The sequence below is a fragment of the Polistes fuscatus genome, unplaced genomic scaffold, assembly GCF_010416935.1.
Source record: "Polistes fuscatus isolate 324 unplaced genomic scaffold, CU_Pfus_HIC Scaffold21, whole genome shotgun sequence".
Lineage (NCBI taxonomy): Eukaryota > Metazoa > Arthropoda > Insecta > Hymenoptera > Vespidae > Polistes > Polistes fuscatus.
This window is the reverse complement of record NW_025113098.1, coordinates 2,532,340-2,545,005: the sequence shown is the minus strand read 5'-3', so window position 1 is coordinate 2,545,005 and position 12,666 is coordinate 2,532,340. Positions and strand designations below refer to the sequence as shown.

At 34.0% G+C, this 12,666-nt stretch overlaps 1 protein-coding gene across 5 annotated transcripts in view; it reads right to left on the bottom strand.

Annotated features, from left to right (window-relative positions):
* The window catches only part of LOC122517679 (eukaryotic translation initiation factor 4 gamma 3-like), a 45,533-nt gene that overhangs the window by 14,945 nt on the left and 17,922 nt on the right, over positions 1 to 12,666 (bottom strand). The window contains exons 2-10 of one of the 5 annotated variants that reach the window (XM_043636198.1): positions 12,070 to 12,444; positions 4,961 to 5,259; positions 4,618 to 4,866; positions 4,373 to 4,496; positions 4,115 to 4,288; positions 2,452 to 2,475; positions 2,000 to 2,193; positions 1,181 to 1,420; positions 157 to 826 (exon numbers count right to left, since the gene is read on the bottom strand). In XM_043636198.1, coding sequence (XP_043492133.1) covers positions 157 to 826; positions 1,181 to 1,420; positions 2,000 to 2,193; positions 2,452 to 2,475; positions 4,115 to 4,288; positions 4,373 to 4,496; positions 4,618 to 4,866; positions 4,961 to 5,259; positions 12,070 to 12,355 — 2,260 coding nt within the window. In that variant the 5' untranslated portion in view covers positions 12,356 to 12,444. Of the gene's footprint in view, positions 1 to 156; positions 1,421 to 1,999; positions 2,194 to 2,451; positions 2,476 to 4,114; positions 4,289 to 4,372; positions 4,497 to 4,617; positions 4,867 to 4,960; positions 5,260 to 12,069; positions 12,445 to 12,666 lie in introns of all 5 variants that reach the window. The other 4 variants (XM_043636195.1, XM_043636199.1, XM_043636197.1 and 1 more) reach the window with 4 other exon arrangements.

The window sequence follows — 12,666 nt, the reverse complement described above, 5'->3', positions numbered from 1 at the left end:
CTCTCCTTTTTCTACGAATGATTAATTTATCACAATAGAAATAATTTCTATTATTGTAATCTATAGTTAGATTATCGAAATAATGAAAAAAGGAAGGAAGGAATGATGACAAATGATAGAGTAAAAAAAGAAATAGATATAAAAAATAAAACTCACCTTCGGTCGGCTTAGACGGAACTTCATTCCTAGCAATTGGTGGTGGTACAATTGCCTCTTGTTCCGATTTGTCCCCATTGGCATCACCATTCGTTTTTTGATGGTGGTGGTGGTGATGATCCGGTTGATTGTGCGCCGGTGCTGGAGTCACGCCTCGAGAATTAATGCTTTTTTCTCTTTTCTTTTCTCTGAGCTCTTTAGCATTAATGGCTAACGGCTCAGAGTTAGCATTATTTGTCTGGTTATGTGACTGCGATTTCCTCCTGGGTGGTGAGTTGGATTTGTTTGGAGGAGAGCTGCTGGTCTTTGGCGCAGTCGTTGGGTTGCTCGAAAAATTATCCCTTATATGTGCGGGATTTACACTGGCAGCATTAGAGGATGGTTTGCTGACCTCTGGAATAGTAGCAACATTTGGGACAGCGTGTTGTTGCTGCGCTGGATGTACAGATTGTTGTTGGTAATTCTGTTGCTGCTGTTGATGGAGATGGTGATGCTGTTGTTGGTGGTGGTGATGCTGCGACTGCTGTGGCTGCTGTGGCTGTTGCTGCGGTTGATGTTGTTGGTGTTGGGGTGCAGCTGCCGCTTGAACATTGACCGATGGAGGGCTCGTAGTTCTCTTTACTTCTTGGTCTACGAGCGTGGTACTAGCCAACGTAGTAGTAGTCATAGGCTGTGTAGGAGGAATATTATCATTGACTACGGCTACAATTTCCTCGTTGCTATTTGTAGTCTTTTTCTCTCCTCTAGGATGAAACTCTTTTGCGAAGAATTGTAATGGTTTAGATTCAACTGCTGTAGTTTTCATCGCGCAAGAGGGAGTAGAGGAGGATGATAATACAGAAGCAGCCGAGGAAATGGTGGCCGCTAATGGCGTAGGCAAAGTAGAGGAAGAAACGGGCGAGGTTGCAGCCGATGGCACAATACATGATGGTGCCGCCGCCGCCGCCGCCGCCGCCGATGGAGTTGGGATTAATTTATTTTGACTGCATTGCGTCTCTAACGATTGATTACATAACGCATGCACCTTGGTCATATTTTGTGATTGTGGAGCCAAGCCATTGTTGTTGGTTGAATGACTGTTGTTGTTTAAGCCATTAGTCGTCGTTTTAATGTTCGACAAACTTTGCGTCGTTATTTGCGGCACGAAAGTTGTTTCCGGTGTAGTAACTACTACCGGTACTGGTGAACCGGAATCTGAACTTTCGGTTGCTGCTTTAGCAACGCGTGCCGCAAAATCGGCCACCACCTCGGCTCCGCTACTATTCTGTAACAATCACCAAATCTGCGTGATAGACGGCTGAGAAGTAGTACAGAGCCGAAAATGATGCAATAGACAACCAAAAACTCTTCTCAAACTCAAATCATATATACTTATTACCACTTATAAAAACATAAATCATCACCGACAAAAGAAACACAAATAAACGGTTCAATATATTGTTTTACGTCTTCTACCTCTTTTTTTTTTAGCGCCATGTTTATATATGATTATTTCAATTAAATGAAACGGTAAAAATGATAACTTGTATTGTAATATTATTTTGATTTAACTTCAATTTTATATGCAAATTTTATATTCGTAATCAATCGTTAATGATTTACTTTAAAAATCTTCATTGAAAATTTATATATTTTTCATTTATATGGAAAAGAATTATTATATATGTAGTTTCATAAAAATTTTATAAATCATATCATGGCTCGGGTATGGACGTAAATATAACACAAGTAATTGGCTAAAAAATCATTATTCTTTATTAAGATTTGGTGTTATAACTTATACACATAATTCACTTTTCTTTTAGCCGATTACTTATGATAAATGATTGAAATATAAACGCACCTGTAGTTGAGGAGTTTCACGACTATTAGATTCGTGTTCGATAGATGTGTCATCATTATATATTTCATGACTAATGTTTTTTCCTGTACTAGGATTAACAATGTCAGTGATGGCTTTTTCTCCTCTTGGTTTTTTGGACCTAATCGAACTGTTAGTCCCTGTTGTAGCTCCACCATTGTACCCCGAATACAAATCTGAAAAAAGAAATAAAGGTCAATATTAGTTAATCGTTTTTATAAACTTGATGTATGTATATATATATATATAAAATTGTATAGTTATATATAATATATATTATATACACATATATATGTAATATAATATATAATATATATGTATGTGTATATATATATATATCTATTATTTGAATGTAGATTTATTAATATTTTTTATACTGACTGATAGTAGAAAGACCTTAGTTTCTATAAAATAGATATGAATGTTATGCTTACTATAATCTTTGTAATATCCAGGAACTAGAGAAGAGCCATATACAACGTCATAATTATTATAGCCTTAAAAAATGTATATAATTTTGTTAAAAAAAAAATGATTATTTAAAAAGGATATTATTAAATTTAATTATTTTTTTTTTCATAATTATTCAAAGTTAATATGACAAATATATCATGCAGCGTACGAATTTGTAATTCTTTCTGGCTGAAGTCCAAGATAATCTTAGCAAGACACCTTAAAATCAATTTGTTGTTGTTTAACACGTTCGTTGTCCAAATTTTTTTTTTTGTCAGAATGTATTCTCAACTATTAGGCGTCATCCAAATGTGGCTGTGGACTGGACAACGAACGTGTTAAGAACTAAAAACTATATGCATACATTTGAATGTATGAAATGTAAATTTAAGTAGAACTCTTTTTCTCTTAATCAATTGGAGTAATTTCTTAAAAAAAATAATTAAATTAACGTGTACGTTGTTTTTACATGGTGTGTAAACCAAAATAAGACGAAGTAATAGAGTATTTACGATAAAAAGTATAAAATATTAATTACATTGTTCTTTACACGATTTAAGTATAATAATTTATACTTAAGTACATGTGTGTGTAACTATATGAAATTATTTAACTTATCTGTGATATATTTAATATATCATTTTTAATATTATGTATAATAGTTAATCATTAGATAATTTGTATATTTAATTGACAAAATATTGGACAATTGGACAATTTAAAAATTCAATTACAAAACCGAGAGAATTCAATGTCTTGCATTTCCACTAGCTTCTAACAGACTGATAAAATTTCGAAATGTTTTAATTATGTTACTTTTGAATTATTCATATTATAATCGACTGCGTAGGTGTATCCTTTGATTATACCTTTAGAACTACAGCCATGAAGAATTATTTTCTTTTTTTATAGAAATAAAATCATAAATATAGAACACATTGTATATAAAAAATAATCAATTTTTAGTTATCATGTTCATTAAAGCCTTGTGAATTCCTATATGAAAAAAAAAAAAGAAAATAAATAAATATGAGAAATAAAATATCAACGTCGATTAGAACTTCACAAAATTTTCTAATGTACAGTGCAACACTCCGCGCACAATACACAAATATATTCTTTTAATTGCTTCTTTATTTAATCCTTAGACTGCGGCATGATACAACTCAGAACCATCAAATTATACAACTCTATATTTGCATTTACGCTGATGTTGGTTTTAATACTATAGTATATATCAATGATTATAAGCAAATGTATATATACATCATTCATATATTTTGATAAATATATGAAAGTGTATATATGTTACCATTAAAACGCGAAATCCGTAAATTCATAAAATAATCAGGCATAAACCATGAAGGCACAATTACATATTTTAATTAGGTAATATAGTTAATTTACGAGAAGAAATTTGATTCTAAATTTTAATCTTATACTTTAACTACTTGTCTACCTTTTTCTCTCTTGTAAATTTATACATATATCACTTAATTGAAGTATGTAATCTAATATACTTGTTTCACAATTTAATGAATTTTATGAATTAATGGATTTCACAAAATAATGCTAACATATATATGTATGTATGTGTATATATATATATATGCCGTTAACAGTCAAAGGATTAAATAAACGTACCTATTTGGGGTAGTGGTTGAGGTTGTTGAGTCGTTTGTTGGAGGGTACCTTGCGGTACCATTGCAGCTCCTTGGGCACCACCAAGAGCGCTACCAACATGTTGAGCTCCACCACTAACAGCGGTTGCACTTGACCTATTTATACCTAGTGGGGCAGTGGGAGATGCGTAGAAAACTAAAAATAAATATTATTAAGATTATTAATAAGCCATTATTAATGTCTCTTATTATAATAATAATAATGTTACGTTATACTTACAGCTAGGTGTAGGCGCTGGCCCAGCTTGATAAGGATATAAATTTTGTGTTAGCAGAGCATGTGGTTGATAGGGTGGATAATAGGATTGACCTTGCGTCTGATGTCTTTGGGGCGCGCTTGAGAACTGTAATGCCACATTTAACAAGTATTATATATTTGTGTGTATTCAACTATTATAAATTATAATTATTGATTCTTTATGATAACCAGACACAATAGAAAAATATAAAGAATAAAATAATTACCTGAATTAATTGATTATTCATATGATATACAGATTGTTGGTGGGGCCCTGTTGGTATACCAGCAACATGACTAGGAACAAATACTGCCCCTGGCTGACTTGTCAAGCCAGCTGTATACATGACGGGTGGTTGCCCGGCTCCACCAGCTACCCCCGCCATACCTACAACCTGATTATTGGTTCCTCCTTGTCCACCTCTGTGATTTAAATTTCTTGGCTGCTGAGGTCTCGGAGCAGCTGAATAATAGTTCTGAAAATGATATTCAATTTATCAATGATTGCGAGCTATAAAATGATTATACCGTATCTATGGGATCCTGATTGATTTTCAATATAAAACATACATGTGTCTGCATATGTGTTGGTTTTCCCATTTCTTGAGGTGAAGGAGTATGCACTGGTGGCGTTGTTGTAGGTGCTGGCCCTTGTGTTTGTTGAGCTTGTACTCCAGGTGCTTGGGCCTGTGGAGGAGCCTGTCCTCCAGCTGGTCCCCCTGGTGGTATACCTGCTGTGGATTGCCCTAAGGGCAATCCACCAAGTGGAGGTCCTCTACCCCCAGGTACACCTACACTCCCCCCTCCTCCACCCACCTGGCCCCCTGGCTGGGCGCCGTAGTTCGCAGTCGGAACATGAAACTCGGACCCTATAACAAAACGATAATCTGTTTTACATATCAGAAGTAAAAGTAACATTCAAAAATTCATACATTTTTCCACATGAAAATTGCATTCTACTACACAATGATTAATATTAATAATTAACACTTGTATCAGAATACTTTAAATATATTTAGATATTTTAAGAGAAACCTGCATTACTAAGAATCTAATAAAAATACCACATAGGAGGAAACATTGTAGAAAAATCTTCTAATCATCTACATTCATCTAACTCCTCCTCTTCCTTATTATTTGTCACGAATGATAATAATAGTTCGAATATATGGAAAGCGAAGAATGGAATAGCACAATTTGCAAAAGTTTCGAATCGAGAAAAGATGTAAAAAATGAAAACACCAGAAGAGCAAAAGAAGTTTCAATAAGAAGACTTGGCCTAACGCGAGAGACTACAGATTTTAGAAATTGCGTGCACATAAATGATGACGAGAATGATGATGATTATCATCATCATCATCATCATCATTATTTTGCGATGACGATGTAAAACGAATTTTTCCAATGAACTAGCTTCGCCATATTTTGTGCATACGCAACAACTAGACCTGCTAGACACACTACACATCTCGATACTTGATCGTACACTGCGCAACATAGCTCTTCAAGGTTGTAATACCATTAACTCTACTCTCCAGCAGCTTCATTCTTTCTCGCACGTACATACTCTCTCTCTATCACTTAATATATTTGATTATTACCTAAGGGAATCCAAAATACTGTGTCTTGTACCTTCTGTTACTAGTATCAACTAAAGAAGAACAATAAATGTAAAATGTTTTATACCATATTTTCTTCTTAACAAGTGTATGTGTGTGTGTACATATATATACTTAAGAAAAGAAATCGTGCGAATGGGAAGGGAGAGGAGGGGATAACTACGATGACTATGTATCTCTCACTTCTCGAGGCTGTCGCTGAAGTAATAAAATCAGAGTTACTTGTGAAAGCGATTACGCTAGGTACATTCCGCTAAAGTACGTCTATGTCAACGTCATCGTCGTCTCGTATATATTTTCCTCCTAGTTCTCTTCTTATAGTTGTTCACGAGGGAGTTACACGTTGTTACACACGTTATATATTACGTCAATCATTGTAACAACAGAAAATAAAAGAAAATAAAATAAAATAAAAGGAAAGAAATACTAACGTGAAATAATAAAATTAGAGAAAAAATAAAATGTCTACGCGTTGAATAAGAGAGAGAGAGAGAGAAAGAGAGAGAGAAAAGAATTATAATAATTCCCAGAGACGTTCCTTGAAATTTCTTAGAAATGATAAGATAAGAAATGGTTGTGCTGCTGCTAGCACATCAATTTTTCTTTTTATGTCCAAAGTTACTACCTTTTAAAAAAATATATATATAATATTGGAGGTTATAAAATAAAGTATAATAAAAAATTAATATATACAATTTTACGCAAATGGAAAAAAAATCTCTATAGGGGAAAATTAACAGACGTTTTCGATAAACTCGCGTGTCTCTTTCCTTTCTTTCTTTCTTTCTATTTCTCTCTCTCCCTCTATATATATATATATATATTATTTTCAAAAATCTTTTTCTCACCGTTAATACTTCTTCTCTTTGAAGCTTTTCACCCGTATTGTTTATAAATATTATTCGTAAAAAACAACGTGGCAAATAAACTTTCACAAATCTCGTTCGTTAGTTAGTTTTTTTTTTTTAACAGCGCGCACGCTTGCACGAGTCGTCAACGGTGTGGCACGTACGCGAGGGAAGGAACAACGAGGAGGAGAAGAGACAGGCCTCGGCGACGGCCATCTTTCTTTGCACATGTGGGCAGGAACCGAGACGGTGCTGCCATCTGTAGTTTCCTAGATGCATCGATTGCCCGCGAAAGGGGGGCGAGGCCGCAATATACTTCGCTGAGAGAACACCAGGAGCGTAACGATTCACCCTAAAGATATCATATTCTTTCATCTCCAAAAAAAAAAAAAAATCCCCAAAAAATCCAAATTCCCTCCCTTACGACCTAACCTCAAAAATAATATTAATTATAAAGTAACCATACACGTTCGACGTTGAAATATTCATATTAACAAAATGAAAAAGAAAAAAACTATTAAAATCTAAATAAAATTATATGCCACAATCTATGGAGATAAATATGAAGTATTATAATAATTGGTATAAAAAAGTATCTTCGAATTCTCAAATTAAAAAAAAACAAAAGAAAAACGAAAGAAAGAAAGAAAGAAAAAGATAACCTTTAAAAGTTTAACAAAGAAAACTGATATCCTTTTATTAAAAATCATTCAAGTTCTTTGACCGATACTTAATACATCGAACCGCGCGTATATATATTCATTCTTATATGACTTCGCACTTTTTGAATTATCACTTTCTCTCTCTGTTCTCTCTTCCTCCTCCCCAACCCTTCTCCTTCTCATAGTTCCATTTCATTATCAGTCATTTACGGACAATCGAGCGATAAATAAAATATTCTTACGCTACAGGAAAAAAAAAAATATATATATAAGTATATAATTTATTACTCGAAGGTAAACGTATGCTGATTCGAATAGAGAGTCACGTGGTTCGTAGACGGCCACGTGATATCGACCGTTGGGAAGAACCGTATAAATGCGGTCTCCTTAGTCGTCTCTAATTGGATATTGTTGGTTAAATTAATCTTCGACATTGTTGTCATTCTTGTTTGCTTCTTCTGTCGTTTTACATTAGGATGTTTGACGAACGGAAAATAAGAACATCATCTAACGCGATTATTTATATAATAATTGGATAATGTCCCTATACACAAAGATGATGATAATAATATTTCCATACTCTGTGTTTGATATTGCATTTCAAATATTTTTAAACGTTACACGTTATGTACTACGTAAAACAAAGTTCTTCCGTTTAAACGATATCGATATCTCAGAATATAATCGAATTTGGATAAAATTTGTATTGTATTTTTTAATGTTTTTAATGTTTCTAATGTTAATATCAAATTTGTTGTATTTTTATGTTGTACTGCTTAAAAATTCTATCAGATCAGTCACGCGTTTAACACATGTTATATATATGTATAAGACAATTAAATTATTACAAACGGATATTCATTTTATCCTTGGAATCCATTTAAAGTTGGACAACTCGGTCGGACTCGTTTTATCTTACTTGAGACCTCTTCTCTAGGAAGAGAAGTCTGATGCTTCGAAAGTATGTCAAATGTTTGACCGGAAGACAAGGACAGTATAATGCTCATCCTCTTTCTCGCTGACCATACACACACTTTGAACGAGCAATTTCTTACTCTTTCTTTTTTCAAAATTTAATTCAAGGTGATTACTTCTAATGAAGATGTCTCTTGAATGAAAGAATTATTAACCAAAAAAAAAGTGAATAAATCTTACGTTAAATAATTAAATTTACTATCTCGTAGTTGTTATTATTAACCATAACGATATATTTAATATATTATATAATACAGAAGGAAGTAAAATCACACAAATTGTGATTTCTCATTGTTCCTAATTATAAGTCAAATTAGAAATAAATTGATCCTCTTCCCCTCCCCCAGCCTCCCCCCGTGCCTAATGTTAGGATTCTTATCAAGAAAAGTCTTCGGTAATGAACAATGAACGACAATGAAAGAGGGTTGGCCGTTGTTCCGATGATACGTATCATGCAAAAGGGAAAGGATTGAATGCACCTTCACGATGGCACACAAGGCGAAAAGCATTTTATCGATTGACCTATATTTCGAATTGTTTCAAGCTCCGTGCGAGGGCGCAAAACCTCTGATTTATAATACCAAAACTTCTTCGAGATATATCGATATTAAAATAAACTTTCTTTCTCCGTTTTTAAATGCTTAAAAACGAAAACAAGAAAAATAGGAAAAAAAAAAAAGTAATTTATCGAGAAAGAGAGAAATAATATTTAATCTCATTGGCTAATGCAAAAACCCACCTCCTCCTCCTCCTAGCGGCAAAACGTGAACGTCAAATAGGAAAGGCCGTTCACTTTCGACACGATTGTTTGCAACTATGTTAAATGAATATTTTCTATTACCATTAATATATCATTCGAGATTTGAAACGAGTGAAAGTAGTTAGTGGTTCGAGAATATAAAATCAATTTATTTACGATCTAATTTTCTAACTGTTTAACATTAAAAAGATGATGCGAACATTGGTGTTAAAATACACTCAATGATCTTTACAATTATTATTATTATTATTATTACAAAAATGAGAAACCGATGAAAAGATTTGGTTGGAAATAATTTAACTAGATGATAAGTAACAAAAAGTTTAATCTAAACAAATCTGAGGAAAAGAAACCCCCCTCCCCTAACACTGCTGATTGTGATTTCTCTTCTAAATGGGGTAAAAACGACGCGTTTCTCATGGATCTCATATCTGAAATAATTTTCGACATTTTCATGACAAATATCATTTCTCTTTATAATTGATTCATTGAATGGACAAATCATTGTTGCACGACCTGAGCCCACCCGTGTGCCCGTAAATAGAGGCAAGCTGTTCGACTCCTGAACAGATAGGTCACCGGGTCAGATTAACTACCCCTCCGCATACCCGAAAATAACTCAGGCTTGGTATACATTCGTTCTCTATCAGTAGACAAACCTAAACTTCTTAAATGATGCCATTGCAATATAATATAATCAAACATTTTCATATTTATTTCATTTTTCTCTCTCTAATGAATATACAAAAGAAAATATTTTGTATTAAAAAATAACATCCAAGAAGAAAGAAGAACCCAAAAGATTGTATTTTTAAAAATAATAATGAAAAACCAAAGGTGCTTGCTTGCTCTCCATTGGTCAACGAATGACATATCCACGATGGAGCATTTAAGAAACGTTTAGGTTAAATTAGTATAATACAGATATTAGCATGCTCTGCAACATTTATCATTAAACGAAGAATCAAAAGAATAGAGTAAAAAAGCCCATAATGAGAAAATATGCGTAAATGATTTTTGAATTAATGCAATGTTACGAAATTATAACAGATAGAACAAATTCATGCGAATGTCGTCCAAAAATAAAGTAGAATTTTCGGCTATTTTGATTCACGATGGTGGAGAAGGGGGGATGATGATGGGGTAGTGGTGGTGGTGGGGGAGGTGGGAGTCCTGACGTGATTGCTAGAAAACAATGATTTAACATTGAATTTGTATAAAATCATAGAGAGGAGAAAAGAAACAAAAAACAAAGTGAATTAATTATTTCCAACGATATATGGGGTGTAGTTAGAGACAAGTTTCATTATCAAAGCTAGAGTATATATCATTGAAAACGTTCAATAATGGTAGTGGTGGTGGTGGTGGTATATTTATTAGCAAGGATGCATTTAGAGTGATGGAAAATCTTCTAATCGCGTGATCTTTTACTCCCACATTTCTTCGATGATGATGGTCTGCTCGTTTGCTCGCGCGCCTGCTCTCTTCTCTTTCTCACATATACACACAAACACACATACATACTAATATAAGAACACAACGAGGAATATGTATCTCTGTATCCCCCCCCACCCTCACCCCCTATCCGACTCTTCTAGCGCGGTATTTTCTCGTGGTACTCTCTTCTCTACTGTCACGTATCCCCTACCCCACTGCTATTACACCTTCCTACGGTTGGTTCTCACTGCCGAACGTCAAGGAGAGAACATTTCTTAGGTGGGGGAAGCAGCTACGCCAAGCAAGCTAGCTAGCTAGCTAGCACACGGGTAAGAGTATATAGGTGGGGTACGGAACACTACGTCTGGATTGAGCCCTGGCTTAGGCAATGGTCGTAGATTTATCGATCGTTTAACTATAAAGTCATAGTTAGTCTCTTTCTATATATAATATATAAGATTGATAAGATGTATATATATATATTAAGATATATATTAATATATTAAGATTAAAATTATATATTATAAAATTAATATTAAAATAATATATTATATATATATCTTATCTTATTTTGTAATCTTTTCTATTAATTGAAATAAAATGAAAATAAATGAATATATATATATAATGGTTAATAGATATTATTATATCGAGTATAAGTTTCGAATCAATAGAGACAATCCCCCCCATCAGATCAATATCAATCTCACTGGAATAAAATAAAACAATGATCTTTAATCAAAGATGAAATGTAATTTACTATCGTTTCGACTATGACGAGCTAGTTTTATTTGTTTTCGTTAGATCCTGCCTGATCGTTTGCGAACACAATTATTAAATAGGATAGATTTCGTTGCTGATGGTTTCATTTCGATTAGTGATCACAGTATTCAGATGCATCTCTGAAAATTCTTTTTCTTTAGCAACATCAATGAAATAAAGTTCGAAAAAACTCCTAATGGTATCCTATTTTTCAAAGAAACTATATGTTATAATTCATTATAATTATTATTGTCTATGCATTAAGGTTAAACGATACAAAGAGAATATATATCGGATATATGCCGAGAGAAAAAATAGACGAAAAAGTTTCATTGATGCGATGCATTTACGTTTTAGGTGCACGTTTCTTCAACAAGCGTATTTGGGGGGAAAAAGAAATATGTCGGAGGGGTAATGGGAAACGCGTCAGTGACCTGAAGAAGAAGAGCACATTTCTCTCACACCCATAATACGTATGCGCGAATTTATACAACAACCAAGGATCAATGCACGATCTTAATTACTAATTCTATTAATCTATTCATCTATCTATCTATACTTTGACTACATTATGTATCTTCAACTTGGAAGGATTGAATTCTTCTTCAATACTTACTATTCTGTGTGAAAACACGTAATGGTGGCGCTTGGTGACCAAGCTGCTGACCAATTTGGTTGATGTTCACCGCGATCTGGTGATGACTGAGCTGATGGTTTAGATGAGGACTAGGCGATGGTGGTGGTGGATGAGTCGCATGATGTACATGGTGGCCCGGTTGAGGATTTTGTGGATGTGGTGCCGGGTAATGATGATGGTGATGAGGTCCTATTATACATTGCATCGTTCCCACGGAAGCTACGTCCACTCCGCCCTCCTTCGATACTCCAAACCTCGACACCATTCTTTATTCCTATTTTCGATTCCTATCTTCGTCGTTGGTCTACGTTCTCCACCGTTGCCGTTGGTCCTTGTCCGGCCTCACCGACGTTCCTTGTCCAAGATCGTTGGTTAAAGATCGCGCGTTTTGTGTGATTTATATTGTTTGTTTGTTTGTTTGTTCGATTGCTTTTTTTATATTCCGTTTTTTTTATTAATTCCCGACGATTCTCTAATGTCGAATTTAATGGTTTTGTGGGAGAATAAAAATGAATAAAAAAGAGAGAGTAAAAGGTATATGTTTATCGTAAAAGGGGGGAACAACAACACGCGCGT